The following is a 17,220-nucleotide window of genomic DNA, read 5'->3' as shown; positions in this document are numbered from 1 at the left end:
CGAAATGTACGTTAGAGTGGGCGTAATTTTGGGGGGCAGCCTTTTGACGTGCGTCCCTCTTACCACCGAAACGTAAATGGCAATCAGCACGATTGACATAAATTATAAACATGGACGATATTTTATTTATTTTTTTTATTATTTTATTTATTATTTATTTTATTTTATTTTATTTATTTTGTACTTTTTGGGGGTTGAGGGGGGATGTCGACATCTGCGCCTCACCCATTAAACTTCTAGTGTAAATAATTGTATTCCAAACACAATACCATTTATATTATGTTATTAATTGATGCTTGATTAACATAGAATTGTAGCATGATAGCATGGATGACGGGGATAATTTAACAAATGTCCGAAAATGTGTTTTGTCCGATGCAGACATAAAAAGCAAACAAGGACGATTTTATTTGTTGTTGTTTTTGGGAGGGGGGGGGGCAGGTCACACCCATTTAACATAAAGTGTAAATATTTGTATTCCAAACACAATACCATCAATATTACATGATTCCCTGGCCAAATCAGCTGTAAACATCTCATCATCAAGAATACGTAATAAGGTGAAATCCAGCCGATTGATTGGTTGCATGTGACACACATTATGCGGTGTGAAAATGGCCGAGAAGTTACGGATGTAATCTCGTTTCGAAATTATCCAGTGGGATCACGGCTTACAAATCGTTTTAGACAGGATATTGTGAAATATGTCGGTCGCTCTTCGCAAAGGATATTATTTCCATTTTGTTATCGGCTTTTTTCATTGGTTGGAAAATGCTCATGAATATTCAAGGTTTACGAGGTTTCCCTATACAATTTGCCCAGGGTATCATATAGGTTATGATACGCTGGGGTGCTGAGGTTGGTCAGGGGACTGCTCACGCAGAAAATGTATCAATAGTGCTCCTCGACTAATAGACGAGCGTTGTCTACTTCATTTACAGTACAATACTATTTCCGAACAAATCATTTTTCTATTTTAGAATATTGTGAAATAACTTTAGCAAAATCGTGCTGTGGCGAATAACTTGCGTACTGCTTGCAACACTGCCATAAAAGTTTCATATTTAATGTGAACGGTCAATATATAAGCAATTCAACCAATAAGTACGGTGCGTATCTGTATCGTCGATCAAAGATGGAATTTAAAAGTGGACTATTATAAAGAAATACTACCATCCAAGTGGTTTAAAATGAATTTAACTATTATGGTTGTTTACTGGCTAATAAAGCTTGGCCAAATTGGCAAGTCTGACTTATGCATTAATCGGTGGATCAAAGGCGTATATGTGTCATGTATAATGTTCTGATTGCAACGTGTTTTAGCGACAAACCGTATGTCACAGGACATGTACACGTATATTTTGGAATCAACTATTGTATTATTTTAACTGAGCTTGTTTTTATTCAGTCTACTTTTTTTCCCCATTTATTAAAACACCAGATTTGAATCACACTTTTACTATAGTATCCTTATTATTGACCAATGTCTAGCTCCACCTCAGCTGTCCAGTGATCATTTATATTTGATAGTTTCTATCCATACCTCCAAAACTAACTATTCACGCTTGACTGGTTTTCATGTGTAAAGTGCGATATTTTTCGGTGCATTTGCTATTATCATATTTTTGTGATAATTTCTATTGAATCAATTTAATCAATACCTGTTATACTTAAGTTAATGTTTATGCACCACTGGTTTTCATGTTTGAGGTGCAATACGTTGCATATGCTTTTTACAAAGCAAACGTTTTTCAATTTATTATCCGAAAATTCGAGAATAACTCTTATAAGCATGTCAATGTTTGTATGCAATGCAAACATTTTAGAAAATTTAAACTTTAGATTTCCCCCTTTTTATCATTCATTAATTAATCAGCAATTTTGCTGCAGCTAAAAGAAAATCTAAAGGATTGTTCTATAGCCAGGAAAAAGCAAAGTTGTCTCAAATGAGTAAATCTTCTCCACGCAAATTTTGGAAATATATTAAAAAATTCAGAAGTACCTGAAGCAACAATAACTCTGTTGATGCTGATGACTTTTTAAAACATTTTTCTAAAATATCAAATTGTACCGAAGGTCAATTTAATAGGGATGATTACGACTACGTTAGAAACGATACTCTTGAGTATTGATCAACTCGACAGCGCGATTACCATTGAGAAGATTAGTTAACCATATTTATGTACTATCTTTAATTATATATATGACAAAAGTGTTTACCCTAAATCTTGGTCTAAGGGAGCCATTATCCCAATATTAAAAAGGGAGATAAATCTGACCCTGCTAATTACAGAGGTATTACATTAGTTAATGTTCCTTCTTAAATATTTTCTTTAATTTTGAGGAATAGAATAAATAATTGGTGTGAACTGAACAATACATTTAGTGATTGCCAGTTTGGTTTTCGTGATAATCATTCTACAGCTGATGCCATTTTTACACTCTATTATTCAAAAGATATTAAACAGCAAGTCAAAACTTTGGTGCGTATTTATTAATTACCAGAGAGCCTTTGATTTATGGATTCAGTTAATTCAAACAGGAATTTGCTGTACAATGACTAACATGATCAACTGTATTTATAATAACGTACACACAGTCATGTGTTAAATTATGCCCAGCTGGCGATTTGGAATTTTCCCAATTTTTCGATGTAACAGGCGGTCTGAAACAAGGAGAACCTCTTTCTCCTCATTTATTTATATTGTTTATAAATGATATCTTTGAGAATTTAAAATTTCAAGCATTTACTACTAAGGATTTAGAACTTTTATCAATGTATATGATTTTATTCGCTGATGATATTGTAATATTTACCACAGATCGAGCTTGTTTACAACCCCAGATGGATGCTATTTACCATTATTCTGTTTAATTGGGTTTAAAAATCAATGTAAATAAAACTAAAATTTGTGAAAGCAAGATAGAAATGTACAATTCTATATAAACAATGAATTGGTAAATATAGTAGATAACTCTAATTATCTAGGTGTTAACTTCCATTATACAGGCAAAATGTCACATGCAGTAAAAATGCTAAATGATCAAGCTCTAAAGGCCTACCATGGTCTCTTGTCATTGTTTGACAAAGTTCATCTCGATATTAAAACCAAATTGTCTTTGTTTGACGCTATGGTTGTTCCCATTTTACTGTACGATTCTGAGGTATGGGGGTATATCACTTTAAGGAAGTTGACAAGATGCACATTAGATTTCTAGATACTATAGGTGTTAAGCAACAAACCCCTAACGCTACTGTTGATGGTGAGCTTGGCAGCATTCCTTTATCCATTTTATGCAAGGAACGATCTGTTAAAATTTGGTTCAAAGTAAAGAAAAATGTAAATTCACCAATACATATGGTATATAATGATTTGACTGCTAATACAAATAATTCTTCTTGAGCAAAGATAATACATTTTATTATTAATCATCTTGGTTTTATGGGTGTAAGACTAAACTTCGATGTAAACATTAATTATCTTCCTTTACTTAAATGTAGAATTCGTGATCAGTTTATTCAAGAATGGAATGCTTCTATAAATAGAATGCCTAAACTATCATTGTATTGCAAACTTAAAGGAAACTTTTCTTTTCAAAATTATCTTGTTTAAATTAAAAATGGTAGACTAAGAAAATATATGACATGTTTTAGATTATCAGCACATAATCTTGAAATTGAACCTGGTAGATATTTTGGTACTGCCAGAGCTGACAGAAAATGTAAATGGGTTTTTTTTTCGAATATGACAGAAGACGAGTATCATTTTATGCTATGTTGTACACAATACAATATATTGAGAAAAACTAACTTAGGCAACACCTCCTGGCCTTCTATAAAATTGTATACAGTGTATGTTAAAATCTGTATTACTAAACAAATCAACTAGTAAGAAAATCAACCCTGCAACCATAAGTATCTGTTTCTAAAATTTACTGAAATAATTAAGTATAAATCAATTGGCTTACTATTATTGTTGTTGTTCTTTTTTGCTTTATGTTTTTGTGTCTTTTATGTATTATGATCTCTACTGCACTACTGAATCTTTGTGTGTTTCTCTTTGTGTATATTATCACCATGACTATGTGTTTAATGGCCACATGCCGATCTTTGCCAATAAACTTTTAGCTTTGAACATGAATTAATATCGTTATGCTCTTCTGTTAAAACAAGTGATTGTTGTAATTGCTATGAACATGCATATATGTTTAATGCAATAAACAATGTTGAATTGAGTTCAGTTGAAATTACTTATTTTGTAATCATTTGCAATTAATATTTTTATTAAATGTGTTTGATGGCAGGCCAGTGCGTTTTGTTATATTGCTTCTTAAAATTGTATATTGAATTAGATCTAGTCTTTTTTTGAAAATAACATATTTTGTCACTAGGTCTTAATTGAGTACATTAGTTAATCACATCAAATCACATTAACGACATCTTTGTTAACTTTTAAACATTATATATTTAACAGAACAGAACAGAACAGAACAGAACTTTTATTAGGCATAAACATTAATATGTTCGTAGCCAAATGCATATACATTGTGTATATATATATATATATATATATATATATATATATATATATATATATATATATATATATATATATACATACATAATGGTGTGCTCGCATATTTAAAAATAAACACGTTCAGCACAAAAGGCTGTCCCAAATCTTGTTCGACAAACTACAGATGACAACTGTATACATTAAATTTCCAGAGCAGTAACGATTTGAAAGTCAACAACGATGACGTTAACAACAAAATCGGAACACCTCGGCCAGTATCCCACATGAATTGACGCTTGCCGGAGATGACCGAGTTGTTACGATTGGTTAACAAGATTGTTAATATTTATGTTACAAAGTTCTGAAAAATCGGCCCATACATCCTGAAAACCTATTTGTATTACCATAAATTGTTATTTGCATTTATTGCAATGTTGGTTGCACTTGCCATAAGCACCTAGACGACCAGTAAAACTCATTAATTATAAATATGATTGATTATTATGACTGCAGTTATCTCTCGATTTCGCACAATATATAAGAACACTTTAAATTTATACCAACTGGGATACGTCGACACTTATTAACATGCGCTGGAAAAGCAGTTGCTCTTTTCTAGGATTAGGCGCCTGACTCCCTAGTGTTATCATTTCAATACGTATTTGAAGCTTTCTACGGTTATAAATACAGTTGATCATGTTTTTATTCATACTATGTCGTGCGCACGCGATAATTAAGTCGTGCACACGAGATGCCCCGGGATAATTACTAAGTTACAAAGTGCCACCTTACCTTTCTTTTTGAGTGAAATGGGCGCTCCAAGATTAGATTCCAAATCATTCCATTTTAATGGGTTTCTTACCATGGGCGCAATCATGTTTTTTCCTCATATTCAAATTGCTTGTAAATATTATAAAGACCCTTGTATGAGCTTTATTAACTTAAATGAAAAACATATGTTAAAGTCTATATGTGATCCTTAATTTATATTGAAGAGTATTATATGTGATATCTCATATCTTTCGTGTGCTAAAGTTGCACTCTCACAGATTGAAACGTTTTGACATTTTTTTTAGCTTTTGTCACAGAAACGGCTTATTTTAGTATCAATGCCTTCAATTCAGTCATGTAAGATTATTAGAGTATCTTCCATGGCCGAGAGTGTAAGATAGGTTAATTCCGACCCGAGCGTAGGGTGTTTTGCGGAAACGAGGTTTACCGAGTTTCCGCAAAACACCCTGTGCGAGGGTCGGGATAAACCTATCTTACACGAGCGGCTATGGTAGATGCTTTTTCTCCCACCTCAGTTAAACAAAATTAAGTAAAATTGTTTTTTTTGCCGGAACTCTTTTGTGCTTAGTGAAAATAATTGCGTACGGATATGCAATAATTCGTGGTTGTCATGGATATTCGCGCAGTATGTTAATGGTCTGATCGGTCTTTAAATAGTTCTATGAAGAGTGAAGCATTATTTCTTGAAATGTGCGTAAAACTGCTTTCTGGTGACATTTGAAGCGAGAAATAATTAACTCGCGTTCTTTATATTGCCACCAGACAAGGTTTCCATGATGCGCTACAGACGACAGTCTTCAACAAGGGAGGTAATTACAATGTGGGGACCATTAAAAGAAGTTCCATACGGGCATTTTATCTTCGCCCGTGGGCAAGATAAGAATTTCTAGCATGGTTAAATTAATGGATCTACTTATCTGAGGTGGGAGAAAACCCATACTAAAACAGATCTCAATCGTTTGGGAACTGGCGAAAAAATATATTTTTTAATATTTAAGCGTTAGTTGCTCTTTGCGCCATAAAACATCAATTCTTGAACGTTAACACGAAAAACAGATCTTTTGTCAGTAGTTTTGTATCACTGGTTTCCAGACATCTACGCAAAAAGGCTCATTCTTAAACAAAAAAAGTTGTCAAAACGGTCAATCTATGAGAGAGCAGCTTTAACAGTAAAACATTTACATGTTAACGAGTACACACAACGGACAGATGCATTTTAAACAACCTCATTCCTCATCATGATATTTGCCCTTTCAATTTTTTTTTTAAATGATGTAATTTTATATTGAAAAAGTCACATCATATGGAAAAGTTCCATCCAGTGGCGGAGTAACATTTGTTCAATGTTAAGACAAACACTGAGTTACCTTCGAACATCCAGAATATGAAATAGTTAGATGACATGAAGTAACATTGTAATGATAAAATACGGGCACAGTGAGCTTAGCGAACGAGCCCTTCTTTATCATTCAGATATTACTTAAGGTCATCTAACTGAATTAGAATACAACCTCATTGGTTGACACATTTTCAACACAAAAGTGTGGGAGTGTGTATCGGATGATTGACAGTAGGCGGACCTTTAAACACCCGCGAAAGTTGACATACATGCACCTCTTCCCCATGCGAATATAAAACGGGCTAAACAAGAATTTGACAATAGCCAGGGGTACATAATAGATATATGCACCTCTTCCCCATGCGACTTAATATGGGCTAATCCAGAATTTGACAATAGCCAGTGGTACATTATAGATACATGCACCTCATCCCCATACGACTTAAAATGGGAAAATCCAGAATTTAACAATAGCCAGAGGTACATAATAGATACATGCCTCCCTTACCATGCGACTTAAAATGGGATAATCCAGAATTTGACAATAGCCAGTGGTACATTATAGATACACGCACCTCTTCCACATGCGACTCAAAATGGGCTAATCCAGAATTTGACAATAGCCCGGGGTACATAATAGATGCATGCACCTCTTCCCCATACGACTCAAAATGGGCTAATCCAGATTTTGACAATAGCCCGGGGTACATTATAGATACATGCACCTTTCCCCATACGACTCAAAATGGGATAATCCAGAATTTAACAATAGCCAGAGGTACATAATAGATACATGCACCCCTTCCCCATACGACTTAAAATGGGATAATCCAGAATTTAACAATAGCCAGAGGTACATAATAGATACATGCCTCCCTTACCATGCGACTTAAAATGGGATAATCCAGAATTTAACAATAGCCAGGGGAACATAATAGAAACATGCGTCCCTTCCCATACGACTCAAAATGGGATAATCCAGAATTTGACATTAGCCACGGGTTCATAATATAAGCATATATCCCTTCCAATGCGAATTAATATAGACTAATCCAGGATTTGACAATACCCAGGGGTACATCATAAATGCATGCACCTCTTCCCCATGCAGCTTAATACGGCTAATCCAGATTTGACAATAGCCATGGGTGCGTAATAGATCCATGCACCTCTTCCCAATGCAACTTAATATGGGCTAATCCAGAATTTGGCCAGGGGTACATTACTTGGGATAATACAGGTACAAAGAGTTTACCAATATTTCATGCAATTCTTCTTACAGACATATAAACAAGAACATCATTCATAATAAATAATATTTTAATTTCATCTGAACACATTTTAAAAGAAACATGAATTACATAAAAGAAAAATGAAATCTTAAAAAAAATCAATAATATGTATATCAGGTGCTAAAAATTTAAATAAATCAAGCCAGGGCTTGCTCTACATGGCATGTATGAGGACTTGATTGTGTACTTAAAAAGAAGATGTTCCTTTATTCCTATTTATAAGTAAATATAACATGCTTTCAAGTGCTTCATAGAGATTTAGCAGTGAAATAAAAATGATATTTTATTGTTTTTAATGATGTTACATTTGCATATAATTTAGCACTCTTTTTGAAAAAACAACAACAATTAACTGTCATCTTCTATTATTTTTAGGCATATAACAAACAGAAAAATTGTTAGTTTCAAAGATAGATTTCAATATATTTCACCTTAAAAAAGTGGTTGTGCCACTACCGAGATATAACTTTTGGTGCAATATATTCTGATCATACCCTGAAACAAACATTTTACCATTTATTTATTTTTTTATGCTCGAGAAAGTGGGAAAGCAGAAAATGGGTTTATAGTCAAGGTATAAAAACAACAATGATTGTTTTTCAATTTCACTGCCCCTAATACCCCTTGCCACCATTTTTTTTTAAATAGTGTAGATAGCTCAAGATTATTTTTTTTAAACTTTCTTTTCTTAGGTAAAGTTGTGTCCAAATATCATAGTTACATTAAAACTTGTGTTTTTTTTCATCTTGAATAACATAAACTATGGTGCTCCATAAAAACAATACATACAAGTGTCTTTCCTGGGCCTAAAAAAAGATACATTTGGTTCGGGCTACCCAACCTTACCTACGAAATAGGCGCCAACCCAACTGCTTTTAGTCAGTTGGTAAAAAAAGATCATTATTTTTAAGTGTATGTTTTAATATGTAGTTTAAAACCTTTTAACCATTATACAGAAGATTGCTTTAACATCATTCTCCAATGATGACAATTATGTTCTTATATAAAGCCTAAATAAAATTTATATATTATTTATTTAAAAGCCTAACTTCCCTACCTGTTTTAAAAAAGGATGGAACCCTAACCAAACCATTTTATTTTTGGCCCAAAAAAGACATTATGGAGAAAGAGAAAAATGCGGGTAGAAAAATATATCCCATGAAAAAATAGGATATTGAAGAACTGGAAACAAACATGTTGTTTATTATGCCTAAGCTACTAACACATTTAACATGTACAAAAAGAATATAATCAGATCAACAGAATTACCGTAGTGATAGCTGCCATCAATAAAAATAAATACATTTCCTTTATTTTGTGTTTAAAATGAAAAAAAAACCTTTCCAATTTCATTTTGATAAAATTCAATTGATTTATTCCGATTGGGACCGTCCTTGATTCTTCCATTTTAGGAATATCGATTGGGCCATTGGTTTAGAACTCTTTTTAAATTTGTCTTACTTTCTTTACAACTTGATTCTTGAACCAACTTTTTTTAAATGGCAAAATATGGAACATCATTCCGTGGGATAAAACTTTATATATAATAACAGGGCTTCCGTTAAAGGAATTTTGGAAGTATAATACTCCCTTGAAATGGGTTATAACTTTTAAAAATAATTCCTTGGAAGTACAAAAACTTCCATAATTTTGAAGAAAACTTCCAAAGTTGAAAGCTTGGAAGTTCAAAATATCAAAACCTTTTGTCAATATTTACTTTTATAGTCATAATTTCAATCAGTTTAAGTGTTTTTAAGTTATGAATTATAATAATATAACTTAAAGTGCAAATTATTTGATTTTTAATATATTTGTTGAAAAAAAGTTGAAAAAGATATTGTATTATGAAGACTTAAACTTCCATTATTTAGTGTAAAACTTCCAAAAGTGATAGACAGGAAGTTCATACTTCCAGTTTCAATTTCTTAATGGAAGCCCTGTATATTATCAGTGCCTTTTAAACACTTAAGAAAATGACTTAAGTTAGGAAATGATTTAATATGTTTTATGAAAACTGGCACAGAGCTCTTAGAATTGTGATGATAGTGACAAAATGCCTGAAATTTTTAATAAGTACACTCTCTGTATCATGCGGGCGAAATTTCAAAAGAATACAAATGCTGATAATATACAGGGATGTGATTGACCTGGCAGCTGGAGGACTGAAACATTTTTGGCCATGGGTTTATGGGGCGCTCTTGGGGGTCAAAAGCGCACTGCTGTAAAAGTAAAATGGCTTTTTAGAAGCTCATTTGAGGGCTCTCCTGACTTTAAATTTGAAGCAAACTTGAATATTAACTTAAACAACTGAAAGCAACCAAATAATTTGTTGTTGTTTTTTTATCAATCATATGATAAGGATTTTCAGTTGAATACTATATTGAAGCAAGTTTCAAAATTAAAATTAAAAACTTAACTTAAAATGTAAATAAGTCTGGAGTAATTGTCACTACTGGTTTATATTTGAAAAAAAATCTCATTACAACCAAAAAAAAAAGGATTCGAAAAATTGATCTTACGATACAATTATTGTTAAGATAACGTGTACATCTTATTATGTGGGAACTATAAATATTGTTATTGTCTACCAAGTTTCATAATTATCAAACTCGATTTTTCATAAAAAAATTCATTAAGCCCAAAATAAAAATGTTTTTATGATGAAAACAGCCCGAAAGCTTATGTATGACATCTGTTGTCCCTTTTCAGCTAGAAAAAACAGTGAAGCTGGTCAATATGAAAAGCAACAACTGAGAAAACTATGTCTATTATTAAGCTAAAAATACATTTAATATTCAGAATTAATACATCTGTACATATATATAAATACTTGTAAAACTAGAGTAAGTTAAACATGGTTATGCCAAAAAAATATCAAATGGTTTCAAGCAGTGTTGGTAATTACATACAGAAAAACCTGTATTAAGTGACCACCTTTGGGAAAAGGTCAAAGTGGCTGCTTAAGACAGGTGGCCACTTAATCCAGGTGTGAAATTGCTGCCTGGTGAGCTTTGTTTAAACAGAGGTCGACTAGATAATTTTTAAATGAAAAATTTAATCTTTAACCTTATTTATATGAGACACATCACACACCAACATGTTGACAATTTTTTGCTTAGGCCGATGCTCAAGATTTCTTCAATGTAGACACTGAAGATGCAAAAAACACCACTGCCTGAGGTAAATGACCCAACTTCTTAAAAAAACAGACAAATTAAAATCACCATTGTACACAATTGTTGTTAGAATTCATGAAACTGCTTTTTTACACACAACATAGTCAAATGAAAGTAAATATGACTATGATAATGTAAATATGACTATGATAATGCATGCTTGGTCCTGAGAGAGATTTCTTTCAAGCACCTTACACTGCATGTATATGTGATACTGTAGATTGTTAAATTTCACAAGGGTTAAGTATTCCAGATTGTTCACAAATTGATAAGGTTGTAAATAGAAGCTTTACAAAAAAATACCAATAGTTGCCATTCATTTAATAAATGCCTTATCGTTTCAAGATGAAAAATAAAAATAAATTGGAAAAACAACCATGTCACCAAATTAAGAAAATTTACAGTGCACAATAATTTCATTGGCATTTGTAACAAAACATAAAATGCTGCAACTGTTAACCTAAGCAAGAGCACCGAGCTAACCCATATTTGATAATTTTTAAGTCGAAAAACGGGGTATAACTTAATAATTAATAGAGCAAGAGTTATGGGCCTTACTTCTCATGTTCGTACCGAGGGGAGACAACTTTTATTGACATTAGAAAATGAAGCAATTAGTTCAGTATTATCTCTTGTAACATATGTATCAAGTTTCATTCTAATTGCTTGATTTGTTTTCCAGTTATGGCCAATGTTAATGTATAACACTCTAAAGCAGACGACACCAAGGATATCAAAATAATGTGACATTTTTTTTCATTGAAAAACAGACGTGCTAAAAATATATACAATAAAACAAGACAGACACACGTTATCCAGTATACACTATGTAGTGTATGTATAAGGTTCATATGCGTAGCCGTGTAACCGTCTCGCTAGAATAATGTCCCTGGGCATAATCGTGACCCGCTTGGCATGTATGGCACAAAGGTTTGAATCCTCAAACAGATGTACTAGGTAAGCCTCAGCCGCCTGAAAACAAATTAAGATATTCAGGCATTCTCATTGGTCTAACCAAGATACTCAGGCTTTTTATTGGTCAATTCAAGATATTCAGGCATTCTCATTGGTCAAATCAAAATAAGAAGGCATTCTTATTTGTTGAATAAAGATACTCAGGCATTCTCATTGGTCAAATCAAGATGTTCAGGCATTCTCATTGGTCAAAGTCAAATACTCATACTTTCTCATAGGTCTAATTAAGATGCTCAGGCTCTCTTAATGGTCAAATCAAGTTATTCAGATATTCTCATTGGTCAAATCAAGATCCTCAGAAATTCTCATAAGTCAAATCAAGATCCTCAGATATTCTCACTGGTCAAATCAAGATCCTCAGGCATTCTCATTGGTCAAATCAAGATCCTCAGGCATTCTCATTGGTCAAATCAAGATCCTCAGATATTCTCATTGGTCAAATTAAGATCCTCAGAACTTCTCATTGGTCAAATCAAGATCCTCAGATATTCTCATTGGTCAAATCAAGATCCTCAGATATTCTCATTGGTCAAATCAAGATTCTCAGGTATTCCCACTGGTCAAATCAAGATCCACAGATATTCTCATTGGTCAAATCAAGATCCTCAGATATTCTCATTGGTCAAATCAAGATAGTGAAACTCACACTTTCTCATTGGTCAAATAAATTGATTCAAATATTTTCATTGATCAAATCAAGATACTTCAATATTCTCATTGGTTGAATCATGATCCTCAGATATTCTCATTGGTTGAATCAAGATCCTCAGGTATTCTCGTTGGTCAAATCAAGATATTAGGGCATTCTCATTGGTCAAATCAAGTTATTCAAGCGTTCTCAATTGTTGAAACAAGATACATATAAAATTTTAATATAGCCAGGAAATCGTGGGCCGCCCGATAATGCTGTTTGGTTGGAACCAGTTTTTTACAAATTTTGTATCATATGGTCCATTGACAAGGAATCTAGAACAAATTACACTCCAATCTATTTTGCATAAATTTCATAATGCCCCATTACCTCATGTAAGCATGGACCTTCCAATAATTCTGTTTGTTTGGTACCAGTTTTTACAATTTTGAATGGTCAAATGAGAAGAGATCTAGCACAACTCAAACTGCAATAAATCTTGTATTTTTATAATGCCCCTCACCTCTTGTATAGCCATTAGAGCGTGGGCCGTCCAATAATGCTGTTTGTTGGGCGCCAGTTCTAGGCAGATCTCACGTACCTGGAAGACAACGTGCTGCATTAATGTCATCCCTATATAATGTCCATATAGAAATTATTACATTTTGAGACCATCTTTCAATTTAAAAAAAAAAAAAATAGCGGCCCGATCAAGACTGTATTCAATAAGTTGGTTGGCTGGTGTTTACTATATTTCTATAAGTCATGATACAAAAGAACAACACAATACTCCCATGGAAAAAAAAGCAAACTGGAGGCATATACATGTATATGACTATATTCTGTGCCTTAAATTGCAAGTGTACTTATTTAACTCGTAAAACGTGATACATGTATAGGTGTATGGGAGACTTGAAATAAATGTACAAAGAATAGGCTTTATCAACATACATGTATTCTATCATTTCTATGGGAAACTATGTTTGTGTCAAAAGAAAGTTAAAACATGAAATATTTTGAACCATTATGTTTTAATATGGTGAAATGAGTTGAAATTGAGACAGAGATTTCACATTACCATTTTTGTGATAGTGGGGCCTCGCCTATCCCAATCTTTGCTAGAAAATCCCTAAACTCCATTAACAATGATTACAAAGGACCAAAAAATAAATAACTACACTGTCAAAATCAAAACTTGAACATACCAATCTTACGAAAGGTGCCTTTCTGATCAAGAGGCTCGTGGATTTCTGGTATTTGCGTATTTCCATCAAGGCCCTAGTTCCTGGTCTGTATCTGTGTTTCCGTATGGCAGTGTCTGTAAAACAAAAATGAAACGATTTTGTTCACATCAATATATTGATTTTATTTTCAAATGTTTATTTTTTTAATCATGGAATCCCTGTTTGTGCTGATGTTATTCGAGTAGTGTATGTTTCTTTGTTGGATGTCTGTACACAAATGAAATGTTTTTTATGTTTTGATCATTGTCAAATGAGTTAAACATAACAATGCATTAATTTTTCACAGCCAAAAATGAAAACGAAAGGCCTGTCCAGTCTACAAAACTGTAGTCATGGTAACAATACCTGCCTGTCCGCAGAACGTTAATCTATGTCATCAATTTCTGAGTGCTTATCAGAAAACGAAAGCAGGAATTTCTATAATTAGTTATACATCTGTTGTGCAGGAATCAATCACCAATTCTGTTTAATACCTTTCCAAGATTGCATATTTTTTTCAAATTTTGAACTCTCAAATTTGTGCGAGTGTCTTTAAATTCAACCCACATTTTCCAATTTTGCAACTGTGCAAGTGCTAAATTCAAGCCCTGATCATCATATCTGATGATAATCAGAGCCGGATTTACACACCATGGGTTGTATTTATAATTGCAGTGGCAGAAATTAGTCAATAATTGGTCAGTAGCCAGCTTTCGATTCTATCTACCATCTATGTGATGGCTAATTGTGACAACAGTAGTTGGGATTTAATATTATCGACTCATCACCCATGAATTTCATGAAGAACTGATAACAAAATTAAGCAGATTTCCAAGACGTTTTAATATGAAAGTTTTTTTTTTCTTATTTAGTGTGCAAGGTTCTCAAAAAGACAAGCGTCTAATAGGTGATTTATGGGATACTTTTATTGAAGGCATGATGATATGTTATGTTCATTGTTGACAGCGTCCGAAAACCTACAAAACTGTCCGAATATTATCAGACGTTATTTTGGAAAATGATTATACCATCTTGTCGTGATGTTCCTTCACCGGTGCTGTTTCTTTGCGTTTTAGCGGCTAGTCTGTCTTGGTTTGGAGTTGCATTTGACTTGTTTGCTTTAGATTGCTTTGTTCTAGCCATTTTCTACATTTGAAACATTCGCAAATATACGAAAGGGAGATAACTTATAGTCAGCTCGATGGACTACGCAAATTATGTTAAACCGGTTTCTTCACGGGTACATTTTTCTTTATCAATACTTTTACAATTTAGTTCCAATGATCCAAGAAATAATATATAAACAATGAAAATCATGCAATAATTGGTCAATGGGAATATAACTTTAACATCCAAGGGAAAGCTCACCCAAAGTTCTAACGTATTACTTTTTTATATGTTTTTTCTTAAGCACGGACCTATAAACCTGGTTTATAGATCGACCCGTGTCTTAAGTTTACTCAAAACCTATTATATTTTAGTACCGCTTTTTTGATCCCAGTAAAATATAATGTCGTTAATTTTCAGTTTGTATGTTCAGTGAAACCATGCAGAACAAAACCACGATTCTTGCTTTTTTTCAAAATGCAGCAAGTGTAATTTATAATGCCGTGACTGATGATGTCGAATGGAGAGCGTTCGCACACAGTCCGTATGCTGACTACAGGAGTAACCGTTCGTCAGGTAACTTTAAAATGCGTGTATCAAAAATAATGACATGATTTTTGGCATGTATAAGCTGCATGTGTCTTTAGTTGAGCGTGACGTTGGGATAAGTTTCTAGCCACCGAAAGTGTCCGCAACCGTCCGACATGCTCCCAGAAAAAGGTTGATCACTCGTGCACAGAATCAGTAAATGAGTATTAATCACCTGAAAGTTACGTCGACGCTCCAGAGTGGGTCCTGTACAACTTTGGAATAATTCAGGGGCCGCAAGCGCCAAGCACCTACAGAACATCTCATTAAGAACGTTGTTAATTAAGATGCTGATAATTATTATTTTGCTACTGCTGCTGTTCCTGCTGCTGTTCCTGCTGCTGATGATGATGATGATGATCGTGTGGTTATGGTTAGGTTGATGTTGATAACGTTAATAGCCAGTGGTGGCGATGAAAATGATGATGGTAATATACAATTGTTTTCTTTTAGGGATACAACACATGTATCGCCCTCGAGAGGAGAATTTGCTCCAAATTGAATCATGAAGATGGACCATTTCAGTTGCAGCTCCTTTTGGCATGGGCGGGGATTTAAATGGAAACATGAAGATTAATCTAGGACTTTGTAGTGTCCGTCTTGCCGTTATTCCACACATTCAAAGACAACGTGTGGTAATCACTTAGCAGAATATACCCCATTTCACGCGGCAAAAAAGAAAAATGTAAACATTCCAGCTTGCAAAGAGTCCCGACCTTATTCCGATTGAGCACATCTTGAAGTTTCGTAATGATACTCCCTGTATAGTACAGCTAAATCTACGGAAGCTGGAGCGACAAGCAGAATTGGGCTACGAGTAAACATTTTATATGCATAAGACAATATTTGTATTTGCTAATAATTTTCGGGTAACTGTCCCCACACCCTCGCTGATCACATGAGCTAAACGGCCCGGACAACTCACATAAATTCTGGCGTGTCCGAGTAAATATGGAAAACCATTGACTGCATATTTAACGGTGAAGTCCTAAATTTCGTATGAAGCTCGCGTATTCTCAGTTGTGTAACTTGAAGAACGGTCTATGCAACGGAGTTCACGTTAGAAATTGACAGTACAATGCTAGGAAGTCGACATGGATTTGTAAATACAATACAACTGTCTCACTTTGACTCAATTTTGAAGCTCGTATACGAGTATACGGAGTTTAAAGTCTGGAAGATGGAGATGGTACGTGACATGAGGTGATCAATTGAGAACTCGGAAGCTTTGAAAAAACATGTGCAAGATTGCATAAATGCTTCAGGAAAGAGAAGACAACTCCCTCGATCTTCTAATATATATATACATGTAGAATATATATATATATATATATATATATATATATATATATATACGTCTGTTGACCGTGACCTTTGACCTACTGACCCCCACATTAAAAGGGGTCATATTCTGGTCTTTGAAAACCTACAACTAAAACTTCCTGGTCCTAAGTCAAACGGTTCTAGAGTTATTGCGCAGTTTTAATATTACTATTCACCATGCGTTTAAAACTGCACTCTCACAGATTGAACGTTTTGACATTTAATTTTTTTGTTTGTCTTGGAACGAGCCGATTTTT

The 17,220-nt window shown here is 33.7% G+C and overlaps 1 protein-coding gene across 1 annotated transcript; it reads right to left on the bottom strand.

Annotated features, from left to right (window-relative positions):
- Positions 1–7,954: 7,954 nt before the first annotated feature.
- Positions 7,955–15,136, bottom strand: LOC128239818 (uncharacterized). Its single transcript, XM_052956255.1, has 4 exons — positions 14,974–15,136; positions 13,928–14,040; positions 13,246–13,323; positions 7,955–12,088 (listed from the first exon to the last, which is right to left on the bottom strand). Exons 1-4 carry the CDS (start codon positions 15,086–15,088, stop codon positions 11,942–11,944), a joined length of 453 nt encoding a protein of 150 aa, XP_052812215.1. The 5' UTR covers positions 15,089–15,136; the 3' UTR covers positions 7,955–11,941.
- Between the last annotated feature and the right edge of the window lie 2,084 nt (positions 15,137–17,220).

Source organism: Mya arenaria, chromosome 7 (genome assembly GCF_026914265.1).
Source record: "Mya arenaria isolate MELC-2E11 chromosome 7, ASM2691426v1".
NCBI classification, from domain to species: domain Eukaryota; kingdom Metazoa; phylum Mollusca; class Bivalvia; order Myida; family Myidae; genus Mya; species Mya arenaria.
The sequence above is the reverse complement of the archived record's forward strand: the minus strand, read 5'-3'. Positions and strand labels throughout refer to the sequence as shown.